At 40.1% G+C, this 26080-nt stretch overlaps 4 protein-coding genes across 4 annotated transcripts; 3 read left to right on the top strand and 1 right to left on the bottom strand.

Moving 5' to 3' along the window:
- LOC126607020 (phragmoplastin DRP1C-like) lies at nucleotides 1-11689 on the top strand. Its single transcript, XM_050274434.1, has 16 exons — nucleotides 1-354; nucleotides 468-531; nucleotides 919-1026; nucleotides 1186-1287; nucleotides 7904-7954; nucleotides 8058-8119; nucleotides 8214-8304; nucleotides 8408-8472; nucleotides 8696-8890; nucleotides 8990-9109; nucleotides 9186-9256; nucleotides 9914-10139; nucleotides 10451-10501; nucleotides 10596-10857; nucleotides 10969-11108; nucleotides 11222-11689. The coding sequence occupies exons 1-16, from the start codon at nucleotides 220-222 to the stop codon at nucleotides 11345-11347; spliced, it is 1869 nt and encodes a 622-aa protein (XP_050130391.1). The 5' UTR covers nucleotides 1-219; the 3' UTR covers nucleotides 11348-11689.
- On the top strand, nucleotides 1431-7595 carry LOC126607022 (uncharacterized). Its single transcript, XM_050274435.1, has 2 exons — nucleotides 1431-2366; nucleotides 7409-7595. Exons 1-2 carry the CDS (start codon nucleotides 1734-1736, stop codon nucleotides 7553-7555), a joined length of 780 nt encoding a protein of 259 aa, XP_050130392.1. The 5' UTR covers nucleotides 1431-1733; the 3' UTR covers nucleotides 7556-7595.
- A 553-nt stretch (nucleotides 11690-12242) lies between the features above and the next one.
- On the bottom strand, nucleotides 12243-15134 carry LOC126607019 (adagio protein 3). The gene is made up of 2 exons (XM_050274433.1): nucleotides 14771-15134; nucleotides 12243-14045 (listed from the first exon to the last, which is right to left on the bottom strand). The coding sequence occupies exons 1-2, from the start codon at nucleotides 15064-15066 to the stop codon at nucleotides 12440-12442; spliced, it is 1902 nt and encodes a 633-aa protein (XP_050130390.1). The 5' UTR covers nucleotides 15067-15134; the 3' UTR covers nucleotides 12243-12439.
- A 5207-nt stretch (nucleotides 15135-20341) lies between these two features.
- Nucleotides 20342-24631, top strand: LOC126607683 (two-component response regulator ORR21-like). The gene is made up of 6 exons (XM_050275368.1): nucleotides 20342-20868; nucleotides 21528-21680; nucleotides 21760-22158; nucleotides 22310-22386; nucleotides 22800-23969; nucleotides 24155-24631. Exons 1-5 carry the CDS (start codon nucleotides 20655-20657, stop codon nucleotides 23967-23969), a joined length of 2013 nt encoding a protein of 670 aa, XP_050131325.1. The 5' UTR covers nucleotides 20342-20654; the 3' UTR covers nucleotides 24155-24631.
- Nucleotides 24632-26080: the final 1449 nt, after the last annotated feature.

Raw genomic sequence — 26080 nt, 5'->3', positions numbered from 1 at the left:
CATATCACTTTATAGCCAATAACCGTTTTTTCTATATTCCTCCATCTCTCTCTCTCTCTCTCCCTCAGATTCAATCTGCTCACCTAAAAACCCCAGATCTAAATTTCTCAATTTCCAAACGCTCAATCCTCGATCCAGATCCAAAACCTCCCCCCCAGAACCCACATTTTCAATTTCCGATCTTCTGACCCATCGCTTTTATACGATCCCAGACCATCAATGGCCAGATTGGAGAGCTTGATCGGGCTGGTCAATCGCATCCAGCGAGCCTGCACCGTTCTTGGAGATCATGGTGGCGGCGACGGCATGTCGCTCTGGGAAGCTCTTCCGACGGTCGCCGTCGTCGGAGGCCAGGTCTCTTCCTCTCCCTCCACTCCATTTGTTTTATTTTTCATTTTCTTAAACAATCGCCTGGGTTTCTGATTTTCCAATGCTATAATATATATTGTTTTGTTTTTGGAAATTAGAGTTCCGGAAAGTCGTCGGTTTTGGAAAGCGTCGTTGGGAGAGATTTCTTGCCTCGTGGATCTGGTATTTTTCGCCTTTTCGCCCTTTTCATATAAGCAAAGTTTGCTATTGATGTGTATTTTTTCCTTCTTTGGCTGTGTTTATAGTTTATTGGAATATTAAACGAATGCGAGATGTAATGTGGGTTAAACCTTTTCTGCTTGGTAAAGAATTGAACCTGATTTCGAGCAAAGATACATAATTTGCACTAAGCTCAATGCAGTTGAGGCTATTATTTTGTGTGTCCCGAATTGATATAATCTTAGAGTGGTGCTAGTTATTTCTAGCTAATTAATATTCTTAATTAGAGCGACCCCCATCATTCCGTTGATCATAGATGCCGTTCCATTTGTAGCTTCGTGTTGCAAAAATTATGCATTACTTCTTACATTAACTTTATTTGGTCGCAAGGTATTGTGACGAGGAGACCATTGGTGTTGCAACTCCATCAGATAGAAGCGAATCGGTCTGAATATGCAGAGTTTCTTCATTGTCCTAAGAAGAAGTTTACTGATTTTGGTATGTTAGCTTTGAATGCGAGGTTCATTTTTCTATTGGACTGATGTAAAGATGAACTGTCTGTGTTTATGATTATTGAATTTAAGTGATAGTTTGCAATGGTTTTATTTCTTCTTAGTTCTTATGCCGAACAGTGAGTTTTACTGTTTGCTTATGCAGCTTCTGTACGTAAGGAAATCTCGGATGAGACTGATCGTATAACTGGGAAGTCCAAACAAATCTCTAACATTCCAATTCATCTCAGCATATATTCTCCAAATGGTATGTATTTAATTTCTGGTGAATATCATGGATTTGAACGCCATATGTTAATATACAACTAGTTGGGTTACATATTATATATATATTACTAATGGAAATTAGATGCAAATGAAATTTAGATTTTTGCTATCATCTGTATGTATAGATATAGAGATGGGAAAAAGGATTTACACATGGTCTTTATAGATTTGGAAAAAGCGTATGATAGGGTCCCAAGAGACATTCTTTGGAGGATTTTAGAGAAGAAAGGAGTACGAGTAGCATATATCCAAGCTATAAAGGATATGTATGAAGGAGCAAAGACTGCCGTAAGAACTCATGAAGGACAAACCGAAAGCTTTCCCATAACTGTAGGATTACATCAAGGCTCATCCTTAAGTCCTTACCTTTTTGCGTTGGTAATGGATGAGTTAACATGACATATTCAAGATGATATTCCTTGGTGTATGCTTTTCGCAGACGATATAGTGTTGATAGATGAAACTCAGGAAGGGGTAAATGCAAAGCTTAACCTTTGGAGAGAAGTGTTGGAATCTAAAGGTCTTCGCCTAAGCCGATCAAAGACAGAATATATGGAGTGCAAGTTCAGTGCAAATGGAGGCCAAAACGAGTTAGGGGTGAGGATCGGAGATCAAGAAATACCAAAGAGCGACCGTTTTCGTTACCTAGGATATATCTTGCAAAAGAACGGAGAATTAGATGGAGATCTCAACCATAGAATACAAGCTGGATGGATGAAGTGGAAGAGTGCATCCGGCGTGTTGTGTGACCGCCGTATGCCACTGAAGCTCAAGGAAAAATTTTATAGGACGGCAATAAGGCCGGCGATGCTGTATGGCACAGAATGTTGGGCGGTGAAACATCAACACGTACACAAAATGGGTGTAGCGGAGATGAGGATGCTTCGTTGGATGTGTGGGCACACGAGAAAGGATAAGATTAGGAATGAGGATATCCGGGGTAAAGTAGGAGTAGCCGAAATTGAAGGAAAGATGAGAGAAAATCGGTTACGGTGGTTTGGACATGTGCAAAGAAGGCCTACTGACGCTCCGATTAGAAGATGCGACTATGGGATAGAGGTTCAGGGCCGAAGGGGTAGAGGAATACCTAGGAAAACTTTGGAAGAGACTCTAAGAAAAGACTTAGAGTACTTGGATCTAACGAAGGACATGACACAGGATCGAGCACAATGGCGTTCTAAGATTCATATAGCCGATCCCACTCAGTGACTTGGATTTTCCAAGTCTCCAACCAAGAAGTTTTCCTCACTTGGGAAACTAAGGGAACACTACCCCAACCTACATGCTCCACTCAGAAAGCTTCAACATACAAGCTTCAACAAAAGAAAATTCAAAGAACTTAGCGAAGAAGGCTTTGGTGTATTTAACACAATACGTTGAAATGAAGGAAAGCTTATTTATTGATATCCCCGATAAGCTACAAATATGTACATATACATGAGTCAAAATAAACACACAAGAGGGAGCCTTCACAAAGGTTGCTTAGGAGAAGTCTCAGCAGTCGGTAGAGCCCCAGAAAGAGAAGGCACCGGAGGGGGATCATTTGGAGCCTCAGTACTGGACAGAACCCTAGAAGGAGGAGGCATCAGAGGTTGATCATTTGGAGCTTCATTACGCGGTACAGCCCCAGAAGACGAAGGCAATAAATGCCTTTGGAACAAACCCACAAATCTCTGATGATCAAGTAAAACCTGACCATCAGTTTCCTTCATCTGGTCAAGCTTCCTCTTCATGTTTGTAGCATAGTCATGTGCGAGCCGGTGCAACTGTTTATTCTCATGCTTGAGCCCTCTAATCTCCTGTTTGAGACTCATCACTTCAGCCGCCAATGATTCAACTTGGCGGGTTCGAGCAAATAGGCGTTGGGCCATATTAGACACAGAACTTGCACACTGAACACTGAGAGCCAGCGAATCCTTAACAGCTAACTCATCAGACCGTTTGGAAAGTAGTCTGTTATCTTTGGGAGTGAGAAGGTTTCTGGCCACCACCGCAGCGGTCATATCATTCTTCATCACGGAATCCCCAACGGTAAGAGGACCAGTTGGGGAGACGAAGGATGGGCGCCATATGTTGTCTGGAGAAGGCGGGGCTGCCTCTTCAACAAGGTTCAAGTCAAAACGACGGTCGGAGGGGCCAGACATTTTCAAAGGTGTTGAAGAGAGAAGAGGTCGGACAAATCAAGATCTTAGAAGTGCAAGAATGAAGCTTCTACTGGTGGAGATTCAAGTGTGCTTTGGAACTTAATGCCAGCCTCTATAAAAATCTGCACTCGACGGAGCTTCAGAAATCAAAGAGGCGCCTGCTCAGAAATCGAAGAGGCGTTTGCTTTCTCAAAAGTTGGGCTGCTTAGAGATCACGAGGGTTGATCTCAGAAATCGAAGAGCCGTTTGCTTTCTCAAAAGTTGGGCTGCTCAAAGACCACGAAGGCCGATCTCAGAAATCGAAGAGGCGCTCGCTTTCTCAAAAGCTGGGCTCCCTAGAGACCACGAGGGCCGATCTCAGAAATCGAAGAGGCACCTACTTTTCCAGCCTTGTCAGCACCTGTCACACGCACACTCAGCTTTGCGGAAATTATGGGCATTCTGTCAAAGACTTCTGGGGAAGTAGAAAACACATGAATCTTACTGTTCAATCACCCACTTCCCACACGCAACAATAGCTCATGGGTACCACAGATAACTTTGCCAAAGTTCTCTGCCAAAGTTGAGCACGTGAAGCTTGCAGCTCCCACTACATCGCTCTGACCAAGAAGGGTAAAAGAATAGCAAAGAAACAGCACTAACAGAGTTTAGACCCATAAATTTTGAAGGTCTAGCTACCATATTATTACTCACAAGGGTAAAGGAACAGTACCACTGCTGGATAATTGGAAAGTCCATGTATGTCAACCTCTGTGCTTCGTGGCAAGGTAGACTAGCAAACATGCCCAACCTTTACTCACATTCGAGAAAACACTCCCAATAAGATTGCTTGCTCCAAAATCGAAGAGGCACCGTCCTCCGAATCTAAAGAGCCAGACTCCCAACATGACTACTTTCTTAAAAATCGAAGAAAGGGTAAAGGAACAGTACCATTGCTGGATAATTGGAAAGTCCCTGTGTGTCAACCTCTGTGCTTCGTGGCAAGGTAGACTAGCAAACATGCCCAACCTTTACTCACATTCGAGAAAACACTCCCAACAAGATTGCTTGCTCCAAAATCGAAGAGGCACCGCCCTCCGAATCTCGAGAGCCACTCTCCCAACATGATTACTTTCTCAAAAATCGAAGAGACACTGCTCCCCGAATCTCGAGAGCCAGACCCCCAGCATGATTGCTTTCTCAAAAATCGGTGAGGCACCGTTCTCCGAATCAATCGAAGAGGCGCTCGCTTTCTCAAAAGCTGGGCTGCTCAGAGACCACGAGGGCCGATCTCAGAAATCGAAGAGGCACCTACTTTTCTAGCCTTGTCAGCACCTGTCACACGCACACTCAGCTTTGCAGAAATTATGGGCATTCTGTCGAAGACTTCTGGTGAAGTAGAAAGCACATGAATCTTACTGTTCAATCACCCACTTCCCACACGCAACAATAACTCATGGGTACCACAGATCACTTTGCCAAAGTTCTCTGCCAAAGTTGAGCACGTGAAGCTTGCAGCTCCCACTACATCGCTCTGACCAAGAAAGGTAAAAGAATAGCAAAGAAACAGCACTAACAAAGTTTAGACACATAAATTTTGAAGGTCTAGCTACCATATTATTACCCACAAGGGTAAAGGAACAGTACCACTGCTGGATAATTGGAAAGTCCCTGTGTGTCAACCTCTGTGCTTCGTGGCAAGGTAGACTAGCAAACATGCCCAACCTTTACTCACATTCGAGAAAACAGTCCCAACAAGATTGCCTGCTCCAAAATCGAAGAGGCACCGTCCTCCGAATCTCGAGAGCCAGACTCCCAACATGACTACTTTCTCAAAATCGAAGAGAGGGTAAAGGAACAGTACCATTGCTGGATAATTGGAAAGTCTTTGTGTGTCAACCTTTGTGCTTCGTGGCAAGGTAGACTAGCAAACATGTCCAACCTTTACTCACATTCGAGACAACACTCCCAACAAGATTGCTTGCTCCAAAATCGAAGAGGCACCGCCTTCCGAATCTCGAGAGCCAGACTCCCAACATGATTACTTCCTTAAAAATCGAAGAGACACTGCTCTCCGAATCTCGAGAGTCAGACCCCCAGCATGATTGCTTTCTCAAAAATCGAAGAGGCATCGTTCTCCGAATCTCGAGAGCCAGATACCACATACCACTTTTTCAAAGTGCTCTGACAGAGTTAAAACATGTGAAACTGGCAGCTCCCACTACCGTGCTATGACCAAGCAGGGTAAAGGAATAGCATTACTACTTGTTGTTAGGGAGACTCCTATATATGTCGACCTCCATCCCCAACGGACAAGCAGACCTGCAAAAATGCTCAACCCTTCATCATATCTGAGAGGGCACTCCCAACAAAGCCTTTCGAAATATTCAGCTTTCTTTCCCCCCGATAATACCTCTGCAAACAAGCTATACTAGAGCAAGAATATCTCATATCATCAGGGTTAAAAGCAAGAGTATCCCATATCATGCTTTTTCCCTGTTTTTTCTTTTGGCCTTGTTTTTACCTGCAAGACAAGGAGAAAGAGAGCAATCAGTCAGCACTTGGAATCAAGCTTCCAGCCAGGAACTGACTGCCTGGAACCCCTTACCTGATTACTTACCTGGCATTGCTCTCGAGTACTCATCTTCATCATCTTATGTTTCCAGGGAAGATTCCGCATCTGCTTGAGGAACAGATAGGGCAAGTGCGAAGGATACAAGGAAACATGTGGAGACAAACGTAACAGCACACGTGCCGATACATCCATTACTCTGTCAAAAGCAAAAGTATCTCATATCAGCAGGGTGGAACGTACTCTAGATTTGATGGACTTGTTTTGACCCTCAAATTCTTCAGTCGGCCTTATACTCTGGAGGAAACCAGAAAACCCTCCAGCTCAGTTCAAGAATAAGCCTGTGGAAAGTTACTTCTTCAAAAGCAAAAGTATCTCATATCATCTCTTCTCATTTTTCTTCTCTTTATCCTTCATGCTGCTGCAAGATGGGGAGAAGGTGAACAATCAGTCGGAGCTCTGATTGCTTACCTTGTCTGTCACCTCTTTCAGCAGACCCCCTAGCTCGGCGACATGGGGGACTCCTACTACATGGTTTGTATCGCGCTTGACCAAGCCTGAAACTACAAGTAAGCTTCAAGTGAAATTGATACATTACCTTGTGCATCTCCACCAGTTAAAGATACCACCCTTGGATGGAGGAAGAGTACTTCCAGAGAAGATGCCACATCTACCTATGAGACAGATAAGGCAAGTCAAGACGACACCACACTCCGATACTTAGAAGTTTCGTGATTACGAGATCATTCTCCCACAATATTTCCTAATGTCATTTGTACTAAATCATTCACTCGTACTCACTAAAGGAGAGCTTGAACCTATGTACTTGTGTAAACCCTTCACAATTAATGAGAACTCTTCTATTCCGTGGACGTAGCCAATCTGGGTGAACCACGTACATCTTGTGTTTGCTTTCCTATCTCTATCCATTTATATACTTATCCACACTAATGACCAGAGCAATCTAGCGAAGATCACAAAAAGCGACCGTTTTCGTTACCTAGGATCTATCTTGCAAGAGAACGGAGAATTAGATGGAGATCTCAACCATAGAATACGAGCTGGATGGAAAGAGTGCATCCGGCGTGTTGTGTGACCGTCGTAGGCCACTGAAGCTCAAGGGAAAATTTTATAGGACGGCAATAAGGCCAGCGATGTTGTATGGCAGAGAATGTTGGGTGGTGAAGCATCAACACGTACACAAAATGGGTGTAGCGGAGATGAGGATGCTTCGTGGGATGTGTGGGCACACGAGAAAGGATAAGATTGGGAATGAGGATATCCGAGGTAAAGTAGGAGTAGCCGAAATTGTAGGAAAGATGAGAGAAAATCGGCTCTGGTGATTTGGACATGTGCAAAGAAGGCCGACTGACGCTCCGGTTCGAAGATGTGACTACAGGACAGAGGTTCAGGGCCGAAGGGGTAGAGGAAGACCTAGGAAAACTTTGGAAGAGACTCTAAGAAAAGACTTAGAGTACTTGGATCTAACGGAGGGCATGACACAAAACCGAGCGCAATGGCGTTCTAGGATTCATATAGCCGACCCCACTTAGTGGGAAAAGGCTTTGTTGTTGTTGTTGTATCTGTATGTATAGATATTAGATAGTAATGCAACCACAAGCTAGGCTTTCCTATGAAGGTTCTAGTTGGAAATCTGGAAAGTTTACTCTGTTATATGAATTGAAACTTCTATTCCTTGTGTAGATGAGAATGTTGTAGAGTTGAAAGCTGGAATTTCAATACATTGCTTATAGTTATGCAGTATTCTCCTTTTTTGTTTCTTCAACCCCTTGTCCTGATTCAATATATACTCTGTAACTCCATAATTCGTTTGTTGACCGATATTGTTAACAGTGCTGGTTGGTTTGAATTGCATGGTACTAAGTGTATTTTTGTGGCAGTTGTAAACTTAACCCTTATCGATCTTCCTGGATTGACAAAGGTGGCTGTAGGTAATCTCTCTATCTCAATTCCTCCTATAACTATCTCTCTCCTCTCCCCCCCAAACCAAAAGTTTGGTAAGAGCTTACTGACAAACTTCTGGGTATTTTGTAGAGGGACAACCAGAATCCATTGTAGAAGATATTGAGAATATGGTCCGTTCTTATGTTGAGAAGGTGAGGATACTTCAGAACATTGTTTGCTGGATCAATTTATTATTTGTCTTTTATTGATACTGCAGTCTATCTGATGGACTTCTCTGATTTGTAGCCTAACTGCATTATATTGGCTATCTCTCCTGCTAATCAAGATATTGCCACTTCAGATGCCATCAAACTTGCAAGAGAAGTCGACCCGTCTGGTAATATGAACTATGGACAGGCGACAATACTTTTGTCTCCTTAATTCATTGTTTATCAAAAGGACGACTGGTCTACTCATTGCATTATGTTTGACATTTTTAGGTGAAAGAACATTTGGAGTGCTAACAAAACTCGATCTGATGGACAAGGGAACCAATGCTCTGGATGTAAGGATCCAATCTTACTCATTGCATAATTTGATCAGAAAATATAAGTTACTTGATTATAGAAAAGAAATATTTTAACTTTCATGACTTCATGGTTGTTACCTTTTGGTTTTCATGAATAATTAAGTGCAATTTTTAAAGTGCGTAATCAAGATTCCTTACTTCCGGTGGTGGCCATGGCCCATAACATCAAACTAATCTGTAGTCTGTATGAATGTTCAAGGTTATAGAAGGAAGGTCATATAGACTGCAACACCCATGGGTAGGAATTGTGAATCGTTCACAAGCTGATATCAACAAGAATGTTGATATGATTGCTGCTCGTCGTAAGGAGCAAGAATACTTTGAAACTAGCCCTGAATATGGGCATTTGGCGCACAAAATGGGTTCAGAGTATCTTGCCAAACTTTTGTCTAAGGTATTAACTATTAAAATATTAAATATTTTTCTTCATCTGGGCTGGTATGTTCACATAGTAAACTAATGAAATAACTGTTCCATTTCATCTTCTTATCAGCATCTGGAGGTTGTCATTAGGCAACGCATACCTAGTATCATTGCCTTGATAAACAAGACAATTGATGAGCTTAATGCAGAGCTGGATCGTATTGGCAGGCCAATTGGTGTAGATTCGGGGGTAACAATGCTGACTTTCTGTGGTTAAGTTTTCTGTTTATGACAGGTTTGACTGACTTATGTTATTATATGTACAGGCCCAGCTGTATACTATTTTAGAATTATGTCGGGCATTTGACCGTGTATTTAAGGAACACCTGGATGGAGGGTAAATTTCATGGCCCTTCTGTGACATGTATTGGCTATTTAAGTTTAAATTTCAATATTCTCTGATTTTTCATGTTGAAATTATGTATGATTTAATTGATCAGCTTACCAGGGTTTCTCTTTTGAAAGCATGTGCCCTTGATTCATTAATTGAGCTTTTGAACCAAACACCTAGACATATCGAAAAAGAATTACTATAGTTCTATGAAGGAACATTTCATCGAGTTTAAACTGTATATTACGTTCTAAATACCTAACTGTCCAGTACTTCACAAGAGTAGAGGTTACCTTAAAAGTTGAGCACTTTACTCGTTTTCTGTTCAGAATCTTCATCAAATACTTTAAATTGACTTCAGGCTAGGACTGCAAATGTTAAACCTAAAACACCCAAAAGATTTGGGTTTCATTAGACGTGTTTGGTAATTGCACCCTCTGCGGTGGCTGGCAATTTATTTACAGGCTGTGGACCCATATAAACAAACCCTTGAGAGAGATTCACTACACTTGTACTTGCTCTTGGTTTGAATATCCTGAAGTCATGATGAGTTCTGAATTTGATTTAGAGCATTTCTATCGTAGTGTAATTTTGATATCTGCAAATAAGCATATCAATCATTTCCTAATATATGCATAATTTAATATTAAGTTGCTATTTCAGGCGACCTGGTGGAGATCGGATATATAAGGTTTTTGACCATCAATTACCTGCTGCTTTGAAAAAGCTTCCATTTGATCGTCATCTCTCTGTAAAGAATGTTCAAAAAGTTGTCAGTGAGGCTGATGGTTACCAGCCCCATTTGATTGCTCCAGAACAAGGATACCGAAGACTCATTGACGGATCTATCGTCTATTTCAAAGGACCAGCTGAAGCCTCTGTGGATGCTGTAATGCTCTTATTTCTTTCATGTTCTATATATGATTCTAAACTCAAAGTTACAACACATGGAATATATAGTTTATCACAGAAAAACTATGTTAAATATTATGGATATGCATATAAAGAATTAGTTCGATAATTTTTCTTGTTTCTGGACCCGGGTTGTCTAAATTTTCTGTCCTTCAATTGGGAATGGTGCATTTCTATGCTTGCCTTGTATAAGTCTTCTTTTGGTCCAAATTTTTACTCTATATAGCAGATATCAACGTCTCCTCTGTTTATCTGAGTATTCTTTTCACTCCCATCAATTTCTCACAGGTGCACTTTGTTTTGAAAGAACTTGTACGGAAGTCAATAGCTGAAACAGAGGTAAGTAAATATTCATGAGTTTTAGCACTTTATGGCAACAATCAACATGTGGGCAGATTGAAGTTTAAAAAATGCTACTTTATGGAATTTGCAGGAATTAAAACGATTCCCTACACTTCAATCTGATATAGCAGCCGCTTCCACAGAAGCGTTGGAAAGGTTTCGTGACGAAAGCAGGAAAACTGTTACACGACTGGTGGAAATGGAATCTAGCTATCTAACGGTGGAATTTTTCAGAAAGCTTAATTCTGAACCGGAAAGAACTCCAAATCAAGCAGGATCGAAGGCGGATAAACACTCAAAAGAAACAGTACAGAATATGGACACTTTCGGAGATAATTATCTCAGGAGGATTGGTATGCAAAATTCAAAACCCCATTCACCGTGTCTTATTGTGTAAGGCGTGACCCACTGTTCACAGTTTCATTAAGTTATAATGTTGCTGAGATGTTATATACTTGTACCAGCATCAAATGTCAGCTCTTACATCAATATGGTTTGTGAGACGCTGAGGCTTTCGATTCCAAAGGCTGTTGTTCACTGTCAAGTTCGAGAGGCCAAGAGAAATCTGCTCAACCTTTTCTACACCAAAATTGGAAGGCAAGAGGTGAGCTTCCCACTTTTCAAACCCAGTTCTTTTTTGTGTTTCGGGGGTGATAAAGTAGTTTCGGAGAACTGAGGAGATATAACCACATTTTCCTCTGCTTGGGGAATGTTCAGAAGGAGAGACTTGGCGCAATGTTGGATGAGGATCCGGCACTCATGGAGAGGCGAACAAACATTGCTAAACGCCTTGAACTCTACAAGTCAGCTAGAGATGAGATCGATTCTGTCGCATGGAAATGATGGAGCCACATTATATTGCATGAGGCTCATACTAGATCGAGATGCGCATCGCACCACCCGCGACAACGCAGACATCACAAACTACCGGATTTGGGCCGCCTGCATATTCTTTTTTCTACTTGAAATAAGAAAAACTCACAGGTACTACAAGAGCTTAAGATTTGAAGTTGCACATGATTCTTTTACCCCAGGCTGCTTCTTTGTTGAACTTAAATTCAACTCCCTGTACTATTATATACTTGCAATAGACTTGTTTGCAAAGTCGAACAATTATGTCTCTTGTTTCGATGAAATGAGAGGACAAAATTTTAGGATTTCGATCTTAATCCAAGCAATTTAGCAGATTGCAGACTGTCCCTTTTGGTAAAATGATTTCACTCGTCCGAAAACTTCCACTCTCCCTGTCGTATAAATGAAGAGACGAGGTGGATGAGTCTGAAGGATGATGAACCAAGAGCAGCTCACCCGTGCGGACTGAGACGAGGAGTTGTAGGGTATCCTGGCAATGGCATCCCCATATCAAAGCGGACGATAAAATTAGTCAAATTCCACAACTTAAGTTCCTCGACAGGGTGTCCCCGATTCGTTAGAGCTAGACATCCATCCACATCTAAAATTTCCTCGGCATGGTTAGTCGGAACTGGGATGCCTGATCTGAATCTCGTGTCCGAGATCGAATGCCACTATTTTAGTTGTTGTTTGGATGCAACTAATGCACGACCCCATCGACAGCACACACTTGTAGATTCAAAAGGAGGTCTACCTCTATGAGCCTCCATGAACGCACAATGGTAATCTCCTAAAAGTTGGTACCTACGGGGTGCCGTCCAACGTCAAGGCTGCCGTAGTTCGACTTATTACTTGACCATCAAGTTTCCGCGAGTGCACCCCAACATCTTTAAAGACGTTATCTTTATACATTGCGGTACAAATCTAAACACGAAAAATACATACATACTCCAAAATACCCAACCTTAATACGAAATGAAGCAAATAGTTACCGAGCAAGAAACTCACTACTTGGAACGGAAAAAAATCATGTAATTCTGCTAGCTCTGCATTGTGTGGCTGGCCCAACTCGAAATAATTTCATCAGTGGTCTGAATCCTGCTTGCTTGCTAAGCGCAACTCATACAAGTCATTAAGTATCCACTCTTCACCTGTGTGCCCACCCAATACCAGGACCCTCGTTCCTCCGACCACGCAAGTGCTATGGCCCCAAGCAAATTTAGGTGGTTGCCCCGGAACGTTGAGAATCCTCCATGATGGTTTCTCTTCCGAAGGATCCAAGAGGAAAAGCTGAGAAGGAGAATGCAGCCCCGCGATTGAACCACCAAATATTATAATCCTTCCGCAAGGCATGCTGACTGCAACATGGTCAAGTCTGGGAGGGGGAACCACTGCACTCTGGCTGCCCATGCTGGTGAACGCATTACACTCCAGTTGCCTCCACTGGGGGTTTTCATCTTCCAAATCGATGGTGTAAGTCTCCCCTGATCGTAACCGCAAGTGCCCACTGTTGGCCAGTCCACCAAACATGAGAATCTTTGACCGACCATAAACAGAGAGGGAATGCCCCAACCTAGAAGGAGGAGCCCATGAAGTTGGAATCTCTCTCCATCTTGGGTTGTCTGTTGCCAGATCCAGTAAGTACGTGTCACTAAGAAGGACCCCAGCATCCGTGCATCCACCCGACACAACCAATTTCGATCCTTCTAATGTGCAAGAGCTGTGCCAGGATCTAGGAGGAGGGGGAGTTCCACCAAAAACTTCTTTCCACGTTGGCTGCTTGGCATCCAAGTCAAGAACGAACACATCATTGAGCAATCCTTCCCGCCCACAGCCTCCAAATACAACCAACCAAGAACCATTCAACCATGAAAGGGTGTGGCCCCAACGCCCTGGTGGCGACGATTTCACACTTACTCGACACCACTCAGGATTGGCAGCATCAAGATTGAGAACAAATGTGTCGTTCATTGGCTGCATATCAACTCCTTCACCTCCAAATAGCACAAGTCGGTTTCCTACAGCACAAGCACCAAAATTGCATCTTGAAGGCTCCACGGCACCTCCAACCGTAAATTTCCTCCAAGAAACGGCCTCAAGGGTTGTCAGTTCCCTAGCCAGACGCCCCCACCCTAACTTATTAGTCATGAGTTCCAATGTACCGGTGACTTCTCTTCCCCATGCATTTTGGCATACCATCTTCCTCACATGCTCATTTTTTGTCAGTTGGCGGATTCTTCTGCACACAGACCCAATGGATGCCACATCCCTCGGAGTCAAGCGTGACAAAATGTTGTGAGCCAAAACTTCATCAGAGAGCTGAAGAATCCCGCATATATCGTGATACTGGGTGAAAGGTGTTTGTCCACTGATGAGAGGATATTTACCAGATTGATCAGACTGTTGATTGCATGTCTGTTTGTAAACTGGATATGATACACTGTTGAGATCTATTTTTGCTTCAGAAAATACTTGAATGCCTATGATGTGAGTGACGGTTCCGTTATCATCGTGTATAGGTTTCAGTCTTAGTCTATTCACCAAGGGAGTTCCATCCTTACTGAAATTAAGAAGCTCTCCGTGAAACTCAACTCCTTCCTCGAGACACCTTCGAATCTCCGAAACCACAACTGGATCTACAAGAGGATGCCGCCTTTGAGCATGAGGGTCCCTATATTGCAGGAATCGACTGAAACGAAAAGAGGACGTTTGATTCGTTAATACAAATTTTGAAACAGTTACCAGTACAACAGATTATCATGTGACAGATATGCATATGAAAACATAACAACAACAACAACAAAGCCTTTTCCCACTAAGTGGGGTCGGCTATATGAATCGTAGAACGCTATTGCACTCGGTTCTGTGTCACAATATCCAAGCATAACAACAGACAACGTTAATCAGCTCCAGAAACTTCGAACAATGTCTCCCAATATCTTCGATATACGTTTCAAGTTCTCCGGTTAACTATCATAACAACAGGGGTACTGCTAGGGAGACACCTAACTCAAAGAATTAGGTCAAAATTAACACATTACAGCTCTCTTCAAAGTTCAAATTTTAGAAAGGGGATTTTGCAGAAAACTGCAGAATTACTGATACCATAAAATGGTTATCGAATTCGGCGTTTGAAACGAACTCAATTAACCCCAAAATACACAAGAAATTCAACGCAATTTCTTCGGCAAACAAAAAAAATTAAAATTAAATCGCATCATCATGAAACAAAAAGTTTTGACTTTGAAACAACATTTCAATTTTCATCATTTTTGTTCATCATTATGTAATTACATATAAAATATATAAAAAAATTCACTTATTTCCCCAAATTCTCTTAAACAAACACTAAAAATCAACTCTTGCAGAAATTAGCAAAAGGGGAAAAAAGAAACTGAAATCAGAAATCGCTACCAGTTTCGGCCGAGGACCTCGTGGGCACAATAGCCGGTGAAGGTCTCAAAGACTTTGTTGACGTAAATGATAGGACTGTCGGGCTCCAGAGCATCCGACACCACAAACGACGCCGGCCTCATTGGGAACGCCGTCGTCCACGGCTTCAGAGCGAGCTGGCTCTCATCCTCCTCCTCCTCCTCCTCTTCTTCCTCCTCCCCCTCCAGAGGCTCCTCGTATCTGCTCCATTTCAGCCGCTTTCCAAAGCTCTGCACCTCCTCCTCCTCCTCTTCTTCGTATTTGTTCGCCATAGCCATTCCTTCAAGCTCTCAGCGTCTCTGCGTTTGTTTGGTATATTTGGTGTGCGTCTAATCAAAATATCTCGTTTTATTTTAATTTATAGCTTCAATTCTGAAATTTTTCTGACGGAAGTGCCCGTAACAGTTTCTTAATATTTCCAAAATGCCATCATCACATGGAGCCGGGTACCAAACAAAATAAGTACGATTGCCGAATCACATGGAGGGTGGCAGTGCTGTAGTTTGAATGAGATTGGAGGGTAGACAAGAACGGGGAGTGGGCAACACGTGGCCAGCGGATATTTTCTCGGAAATATCTACCCTAACTTCCCACGCTATAGCTTCCACGTCATAGGTTTGCTGTAGAAGATATTTTCGTCCCGTTTTGAGTATTGGGGGTCCCGGTATGATTTGGCGGTGCCAAATATCTTGCGCATCCTACGGTCAGATCGCAAATGTCCGTTAAAGGGCATGGGTTGGGATTCAGATGTCTCCTGATCTCTCTGAAATCATCCAGGCGCTTTCATTTTAACCGTTGGTTCAGAGACTTACTAGTTTTTGCTTTAAATTTTTATGTTGAATACATCGATATTTTTACACTAAAGGAAGAGAGAATTCGGTTAAGCCACACAATAGGCAATCTAATTAGGTATCAAATTCACCATCCACGAGATTCGAACCTAAGACATCTCACTTCCAAGACTGTATTACTAAGTGATAGTTTTTGCTTTAACATTAAACATACAAGCATACAAAGGTGGACACAATACGATTCTTACAAAAAACAAAAAGAAAAAAAAAACAACTTGCAGTACCGACTTTGTTTGGTTTTCTCACATTTATCTTAAGGAAATCAGTTGACAGATAGCTTGGCAAATTATAGTGTTGATCATGTTAGAGTTTATTGGTAGGCTTTTTTTTTCGCCGTGTGCAGTTGCTGCTTTTGCTCATAATCTTACGAGTCTTCCAAATTTCGTTTCTCATAGGAGTAGTCTTCATTAATTTTTTGTTTCTAATAGTTTTGTACTTTTTGTTAGGGTATGAATTTATTTCCCCTCTAATTCACTGTATCTTTAGTTTTTTCTTGTTCAATATTCTCAATAATGTTTTTTTCATGATAACAATGTTGTAGTGAAAACAACATTGTTGTTTTAATAATAATAAAAAGTTGATGACGAGGTCGAAAATGTAGATGAAGATTACGAGACCAATTAGAGTTATGTGTCAATATCGGTTGAGTTCATATAATTGGTCCGATTCGGTTTTTCAACCGGCATTGGTTCAAGCAAAACCTTCCAAAACCGACTTTTCAATTTGGTCCGGTTCGATTTATCGGTTGATAACTGCCCTTGCTGGAAGAATGCCCTTTGATGGGTCCGGTGAAGTCGCACAACTCAAGCTCGAAGAGAATCCCATGAATCAATAACAATATTATAAGTCATGTTTGAAAGCTATTTTTCAAAACAGCTAAAAATGCTTTTAAGTAACTTAAAGTGTTCATGTGAATGTTTGGTGAAAAAAGTTAAAAAGTGCTTCTAAGTTGTATTTGAATCTCCGTTTTTAAAGAAGCACTTGGAAAAACGCTTGGAGATAAGCACTCCTACGTTAAAAACAGAAGTAGAAAAAGGAGAAAATCAACAAACAAGTAGCTAGCTAGTCAGAGGCAACGTTGAGGGAAGCGAAAAGTGCAATCGCACAGGGCTCCCAAAATTTTTTTGGTATCTTATATTTATATGTAATAATGTTATATATTAAAAATACTTTTATTAGCACTTTAAAATCTTATAGTGTACTTTTTATAAGTGTAATTTTTTTTTTCTTTCTATATAAAAAAATTTGGAGTGCACAATGAGATAATAGGAGAGCCAATAACAACACCTTAACGATTTTCTTTTCAATTTTATTGTATAATAATGCTATATATTCAAGTGAAACTTTAAACTTAGAGTTTTTTAAGCTTTTTTTTTTCTTTATTTGGTTGCTAAAGATTGAACTGTTTTTTTTATTATTATTTAGTGAAGATTATATTTATAACTCTTTTTACTTATTTAATGACATTTGTAAACTTATAGTGAGTCATAAATGTTGTTTTGATTTATGTTATTATTTTATAATACCAAAATATTGTCCTACTTTTTAAAAATAAAAACTATCTTACAAAGGGCCATTTTATAAATTTTAGACAGGACCTTGAAATCTCAGAGACGGCCCTGTAGCTAGTCAGACCTTGAAGATAAGCACTTCCACGTCCTGGTCATCAACCATTGCATGCACAGTAAGTGCTTCTCCTCTCACACTGACTATATAATTCCAACACTGCTATCTCCTTATTATGTCCGTACTCAACACCCTCGTCATCTTCACCACCGTCATCATCGTCGTATCTGAGAGCTCTGCATCGGGCGGCGAATCGAGTACTCTACACCCTTGGTCTCAAGACATTCACATTCAAGGATTTAGAGGCAGAGCTACTGAAATATCTGCTATATGCGGCTTCGGAAGAGGAGGAGAGTTGGTGGTTGCGTTTGGAGAAAATTGTAATTTGGGCGGGGAGGAGACCAGGGGAGCGCCGGAGTCCATCTTCCCAATTGGAAATGCTTCATCATAATAACGTGGATTTCCATGTGTGTGCGCACAAGCAGACGAGTGTGGGTGCAATTAATTATCGTATACCAATTTAATAAGAGGAAATTAAAGTACAGTTGTCGGACCACATCATCTGTAACTACTTCTATTTGATAAGTCTAATAAAATATTTCAAGTAGTTCGGTCTCATTTGACACCACATTGGTCATTTGTGCAAGAAATGTTCTAGTTAGACCGTCTTATCGAAATTTTTCTTGCTCGATATTTTTTCTCTATAATTTGTTTTATTGATGATATTGTACAATAAATAATGCCATGTCGGATTGATTGTTAACAGACCAAAAGATTATATTTGGATACCGCTCTTTTGAAGTTTAAGCATGCAGAACACTCTCTTTTTCCTATCTCGAAGTTTTGTTCCACGTTATTTTATTCATAAAGGTATTTCACCGAGGCCCATATTGATAATGTACTCTGCCTAATGTGCTACATTTTACTTTTGGTAGTTTCTGTATTTAGTAAGGTGTTGATGCTAGTGCTTTTTTGTACTCCGTAATAGTAATTAAACTACGTGTCGTTTATATAAACGCATCTATAGTTTATGATATTCACGTTTAAGTTTGGATAATTTATGCTATTAATGTGGGCCAACTCACATTGAAATTCTAGGGAGTAAATAGCAAGAGGCCCAGATCAATGTGGGTCACAAGCCGAAGACCATAAAAAAGGCTGCTGTGCATGTCGTTTCGATGAGTACGACTCCGAAGCAAATCAGAGGCGTGACTTTTAACCTTGCCTGTCGTCCAACTCACAAGTCCTCAATCCCAAACGTCGAATTCAATTGGGTCACTAACACTTGTCGGTCCAAACTCACATTGCCACGATTTCATAATATTTGTTTTCACTTATTTTAATATTTGTTTTCATTTTTTAGCTACATTTCTTGCCCCACAATCAATGCTTATCGTTGGATACTTGGATTACAATAGTTAAATCAAAATGCTTAAAACAATTTGGAAAAAAAAAAAAAAAACCAAAAATTGCTTCGGTGGATCTTCTTACCTTCAGAATGGTGGACTGTCATAAATTTATCATCAGCTTGTCCTTTTTTTTAGCATTGTTCTAGCTGATTTATTATTTAGCAGTTCTTGTAAACAAATTAAGTATTGACCATAGATGGTAATTGCTTCCATGGTTTCTTTTTGGGGACAAATTTATGTAAATGTTAATTGTGGATTATTTGTATTTAATTTTACATAACTATATTCTACTTTAGTAGATTTAAGCTAGACTCATGGTGGAAGATATACTTTTTGATATTTACGGTATGGTTTGACAATTAAAGTCTGTGGTGTTTCTTTTTACTTTTTGTATATGTGATTAAACCGACGTACACAATCGTTTTTTATGCAACTAGAAAATGAAGTCCTTCTTAGACCATCTCCAACAATGGGTTAAAAGCCAAATTTCCTCATTTATTGCCCCCCCCCAAACACCACCCAACCCAAGCTAAAACATTGGGCTAAAAGCCAAATGCTAAAGCTGGGCCACATACCCCCCATGCGAGTGGACTCACTGGCGCTTGGCCCAGTCTCAGCTTGCCCACACGCCAACGCGCCCCATGCGGTGGGCTTGCAAGGGTTTCCCGACAGGGTGGGCCCCGTTGTCAGGCCGTGTGTCAGCCACCTAATTATTCCCAACAGCAATAATTCACATCCAAGGCTGGGCTTTAAAGACCATTGGTTGATCCAACGTCTAGATTCATATTTCATTTTTTTAGAATATGTTATTTTAAAATACATTGAATCCAACGGCTGAGATGGAATATAATCAAATATAATGATAAAAAAAATATAACGGTCCAAATTTAAATCCAACGGCTAAAATAATTAAAAAAAATTAAATTATTTAACTCAAAATTCACCAAAAAACTCTATAAATACCTATGTATTTGGTGAATTGAAAATTTGGTGTTGAACGGTTGGTGAATTGAAAATTAGCCCAGGGTTGAAAGATTTGTGAAAGTTGAAGGCTTGCCTTATGGAAAATTTAGTGATTTTTCAATATTTATCGGAATTTAAATATTTGTATATTAAAATGTTCATAAAATTAATTTACGATAGTTTACATATTTATTTTAAAAAAATTTATTTAAGAAACAAAATAGCCTAAGTTAATTTTTTAATAATTTTGAGCTAAAATTTTAAGCCAGAAGTGTTGGAGCAGAAAAACTGTTTTTGGGCTAAAAAGTTTGACTTTTAGCCTAATGGTTGGAGATGATCTTAATGTAATAGTGCATTAATTTTGTTTTTTTCGTTATTTGATATTCTAGCTTAAGATGCAAATTTTTCTAAAAATAAGGACCTAAACTTTTGAAAAATAGCCAATTTACCATCTAAGCACCATAGATCCCATCAAACGGTCGTAATTAAATATAAAATTTACCATCGGACGTGTAACTGGAAATGACACAGCCGGCGGTTTTTCACGGCCGCAAAGACGCACGCGAAGGTAGCACTGCGGGCTGGACCCCACAGGCCCGACAACCTCTCTCCATCTCTGACTCACTCGTTAACTACCCCGACTTCAATTATTTCTCTTGTATTACAAACAAAATCAATCATTCAATAATTAAATAATTAAAAAATTAAAAAATTAAAAAATTAAAACGTTTTTTTTTTCCTCGGCCACGCGTTATCCTCATTCCTCACCCCCAAAATTTATATAAACCCTACTCTCCCTCTGCTCGTCGCTAGTAATCAAATCTTCACGATTCAGACGGCAATTGACCATTTTCTCTCTCTCAATTTGTCTGATTCGTTCTGTCTGATCGTTTTTCGAAACCCTAATCCCCAATTCTAAGGTTTCCCCTCGCGGATCTCCCTCCATTTGGCTCCACTTTCGCCCTCCGGAATCGCTGCAAATGGAAATTCTAGTCCTTTGAAATGGGAAATTAGGGTTTGATAGTCGGTAGGTGTGTGTATTTTGCGTCGTTGTGGTGGTGGTGGTTTTTGGTGGCCATGGCTGCTTTGCAGAGAGTGGCGCAGTCCAGCGTGAGCACTACTGCGAGTAGTTACGGTTCGTGTAAAGGTGGTGGTGGTGTTTTGTCACCGTCTGCCGTTGAAATGGCAGTTCCTGATCGGTTTCCGGCAGGCTTGAGGGTTCTAGTGGTCGACGACGACACAACGTGCTTGAGGATTCTTGAGCTGATGCTCCTCCGGTGTCTCTACCAGGGTATGCCGTTGATCTTCTAGCTAGGACCTCAGTGATTGGTTATGCTTATGCTTTATTTGCGTTTAGTTGATTTGAGCTTGTTATTAGTGTGAATTGGTCGTGGACTGTGCTACTGATGCTTGCTGTGTAGAAAAAACAAGTTATTATCTCAAATATTGAGGACTGTTTCAGGTCTGTATTGGATATGGATCAGTTGCAGAGCTAATCTATATGAAATTGAACATATATTTATATATTAACCCTGTAATTTTTATATGGAGATTCTAAGCAGCTGGATTAATTAGTCTGTGAGTCTCTGTCTCAAATGCTAAATGAGGAATTTGAGAATTGAAACGAGGTAAGCAGTAGGTGTTTAAGTAGCCATTAAGCATACCCTTCTTCGTTACTTGAATTATTACCTTTCCGACGAGTCAACTTGACCTGTTTTAATTGTTCTCATGGTTCTGTTGGTTCGTTAATATAATTAGAAAGCTTTTGTGCTTGATTTATTATATTGGGAAATCACGGTAAACCTATTTATTTAGGCCAGCTTGTGGAATTGCTGTTCATTGTGTATTTAACAAGCAAACAATGTCGGGATAGCTGAATTATGTAATGTAGGAGCAGAGTAAAGTGACTTTTGTTATTTTCTTTATCCTTTTGTTTATTTTTGCTGGCAGTTACCACCTGTTCCGAGGCTACTGTTGCTTTGAATCTTCTACGAGAGAGGAAAGATTGTTTTGATGTGGTACTGAGTGATGTCCATATGCCTGATATGGATGGATTTAAACTCCTGGAACACATTGGTCTGGAAATGGACCTTCCTGTTATCAGTGAGTATATTAATTTTAATTACTTCAATGGTAGTAGAATTATGCCTTATGTGTATTAACATGATGGTGTATTGTTCAGTGATGTCTGCTGATGGGAGAACAAGCGTTGTTATGAGAGGAATTAGACATGGGGCCTGTGATTTTTTAATTAAGCCTGTACGTGAGGCAGAACTCAAGAATATTTGGCAGCATGTTGTTAGGAAAAAATGGAATGGAAGTAAAGAACTTGAACATTCTGGGAGCTTGGAAGATAATGATCCACATAAACGAGGAAACAATGATATTGAATACACATCTTCTGTTAACGAAGGATCAGAAGTTTCATTGAAAGGTCAGAAGAAGAGGATCAATGCTAAAGAAGATGATGATGGTGATACAGAAAACGATGATATGTCTACATCGAAGAAACCTCGTGTAGTATGGTCAGTAGAACTCCATCAGCAATTTGTCACTGCTGTGAACCAGCTTGGGCTTGATAGTATGATCTTTAAATTTTTACTTTTTATTTTGATTATATTACATATATACATATTATAGGAAGGTGTACCCGGTTTATGTTCGTTGACATCATAATGTGACTGCTCAATCTGGCTTTCTGTTACTGATCATAACTTTTGGTTATATTTCAGAGGCTGTACCAAAGAGAATTCTTGAAATGATGAATGTACCCGGTTTAACTCGAGAAAATGTTGCTAGCCATCTGCAGGCATGGTGCTTCCCCTCCTATTGATCAGATAGCTTTGCTTGATTTCATATTGTTGTCTTTGTCACTGACAAGAATGACACATAAAACAGAAGCATTTAAGAATTCAACGCATAAAATAATATGTGATTATTAGTACTGTAACTACAATTATGCATTATGCTTGATTCAAAATCATCAGTTTACTTTAAAAACCTAACTTGAATTATGAGAACAGTAATATTTTCCATATGCACATGGGTCTAATACTGACGGGATGGGCACATCTTCTTTTCAAAATGAAATATAGAATTGCGTTTTCTCTATCTTTCATTTACATTCCGACTTGATCTTTTTATAGGCATACAATTGACTTGAGCTCTTCATTTATTTTCCTAAGAGAATTATTTACATGAAAGAATTGAGTGGTTGTGCAGAAATTCAGGTTATATTTGAAGAGATTAAATGGAGTAGCTCAACAACAAAGTGGGATTGCAAATGCTTTTTGTGGTCCCGCAGACTCAAATGGGAAGTTGGGGTCGCTTAGTAGATTTGACTTCCAAGCTTTGGCTACCTCTGGACAAATTCCTCCACAAACACTAGCCGCCCTGCAAGCTGAGCTTTTAGGTCAACCTGCAGGGAACCTCGTGCCAGCAATGGATCAGCCTGCTCTTCTACATGCATCCCTACAAGGAGCCAAGCATCCCCCTGTTGAACATGGTGTGCCATTTGTGCAGCCTTTTATAAAAAGCCAATCAAATGTTTCCAAACAGTTTCCACAACCCGTCATTTCTGCTGAGGATGTATCTCCAGGATTTGGACAATGGAGGTCTAATAATCGTAGTACAGTGGCACCCAGCAACTATCATGGAGGGTCAAGTGTTCAGAATAGTAGCTTCTTGATGGGCGTTGTGCAGCAGGAGCAAAGGCAACATGATCGAATGCAGCAGCAGTCTGCACTAATCGAACCTTGCCGTTCGTTTAATGTGCAGCCATCTTGCCTTGTGGTCCCCTCTCAATCATCAACTGGTTTCCAGGCTGGAAATAGTCCTGCTTCTTTCAATCAGAGTAGTAGCTTTAACAAGTCTACTGTTATTGATTACAGTCTGCTCTCGGATCAATCTAATAATTCCTTGAATATTGGACATATACCAACTGGAAATCTTAAAATTACCACCACGCTTGGTGGGTACTCTGCCCCAGGTTCTATTTCTCCCACTTCTTGCATACTTAATACTGACAACAATAGCACCAGTTACCAGAATTCAGCTGCGACATTTAGTGATTCCAGAGAGTTGCCGGGGGTTTTGCATAATACGTCAAACAGCCAGGGTTTTTATGTTGATAAATCAGGGGAAATGCTTGATCAGGGACCCCTTAGGAATCTTGGATTTGTTGGTAAAGAGACTTGCATTCCAAGTCGATTTGCAGTGGATGATTTTGAATCGCAAATGAGCAACTTGAACCGTGGAAGAATCCAGGTGGAGAACAGTGGTGCCCTAGTCAAGCAGGAGCCAATTGTGGATTATGTGGATAACGAAAAACTAGGCATCCCAATATTGCAGCAATATTGTTCAAGTGATTTCATGAGTCCTTTCACTGATTAGGTAACTACCGTCTGGTATTATTTTATTTTTATTACGCTCTATATTAGCAACATTTGCAAAATAGCGTGTGCTCGATCGCATGTCTATGTTTTAGCTACTAGTAGTTCTTTGTTCGTTGATTCTATTATCCGAGAACCACAAGCTTGTAGATGTCGTAATCTAATTCTCATTTTTATTTGCAACAGGCGTATATTTTGTGGTTAGCCGATGTCTCTTGATTTCCATGACGCGTACAGATTGTTTCACATTATCAAAATGTTCAGTAGAGATTGCAGTTGAAGTATGTGTCTTATTTCTACGTTTAGATCTAATTGACGTGCCTGCACCGGACTCAGGTGCAGAGCGGCCTCTTGCATCCGAGACTCTTGAAAAATTGAGGACAAATGTGGGGGAGTATCGGTATCGGTCCGGAGGAAAATAAGTTGTGTCAGACTCCAACAGTCGAATTGGTTTCTTCCAGTTTGATGATTGGCATCTTGCCAAACATGATTGTGTAGTTGTTTGGATCTAGTTATGTTGGAATATGACTCGTGCCTTAAAATCAGTTGCCCAATCTTGTAAATTTAGTTTGGTTCAAACATTTTAGCTTAGCTTGCATTCTTCACCGGCCGCTTGCCGGATGTATAACTCATCCCGCCTCAAAGGTTACGATTCTTCTGTCACTCCGTCGTTTTATCCTTCGTTGAAGTATGCACCCGTGTATAGTATAGTATCCATTGGGATTCTTGTTTGTTGAATCTTTGAGTGTGTATCCATACATTCTTTCGGTAAAACGTCATACACCAGTAGAATTTTTGAGAGGAGAGACCACCCAACCCATGTGGTTTTTGCATGATCAATGATTAGTGGCAGAGTTAGAATTTTCAAATAATGGTTCAAGATTTTGACTTAAAAAAACTTCACTAGACCATTTCGTCAAGCACCTGCTAGGAACTTGTCGATTTCTGGCTTATGACAGCATATATGCCAACAGCTACTGTGGTCTTTAAAGGCTTGTCAAGAATCGGTATAGGAAAATGTGGAGTAATATTAAAGACTCAAGACTTGTCAACTAAGACATTTCATTGAACATTTGGTGCGCACAATAGAGTTGCACACAAGAGAGAGTAAGAGGAGAATGTTGTAATTTAGTTTATACTAACTGTTTATAGGGTCAAATTTAATACACATACAAATATACGTAGAGTTTTTAAAGTTGTTAAGGTCAAGAACCAATGATCTCATGTTGGCTCCACCACTGTCAATGATATAAAGGAAAGTTTGGTGAAGAATTAACTTAAGTCCGAGGAGGATCCTCTAAATTATTTTAAATACTTTTATTTTAAATTAAATATAAATAATACTCGACGAAAACTGACCGCACGATATACGATGAACGAACATGATTTGAAGATGTATTCTCAAAAAGAGGATCCTCATTCACTTAAGTCACTGTCAACGTGATCTTGTTTTTATTATTTTTATTTTCAACCCACGACTATGCATGATGATAGCTATTTAATTAATATTTTTTTCAGGCGTGGGTGGTGAGAGACCATGTGTTTGAGAGGGGTGTCCAATATCGGCATGGCACCATAAGCATGTGTCATGCTTCATAATAATATCGACCTATGTGATCTTCACATTAAAAAATCATATGCTATGTCATCGTTGCCCTTCGTTTCCAATTTCGAATCCTACCCCCCCCCCCCCCCCCTTTAATAATATATATATATTTATTTATTTTTTTTTTTATTTTTTTAAGTAAAACATGATGAGACTTGCGATTGAAAACAATAACGAGAATTGGAAGAATTACATGAATAAATAATTTAAAATATTTGAGTAATTTTTATAAACTAGATGGGTTGAGTCCGGTGAGGTAAATAGGAGAAACACATACATAAAATTAGTCATGTTGGGTAGAGTAATGTGTTCCATTTTACATTTGAATTGTCTATTTCGTATTTTAGATACACTTTTTTGCTTTTTAAACAACTATGTTTAATCTTCGCCGTTAATTCCATTCAATTTATTTAGCCCACTAACCACAAATAAAAAAAGTTTGTGAGAAGCTAAGACAAGTTTATAAAAATTACTTTCCTCCTATAAATTGTAACGCAAGAAAAGAT

The sequence above is a fragment of the Malus sylvestris genome, chromosome 16, assembly GCF_916048215.2.
Source record: "Malus sylvestris chromosome 16, drMalSylv7.2, whole genome shotgun sequence".
In the NCBI taxonomy this organism is placed as follows: Eukaryota; Viridiplantae; Streptophyta; class Magnoliopsida; order Rosales; family Rosaceae; genus Malus; species Malus sylvestris.
This window is presented reverse-complemented; position numbering and strand designations above follow the sequence as displayed.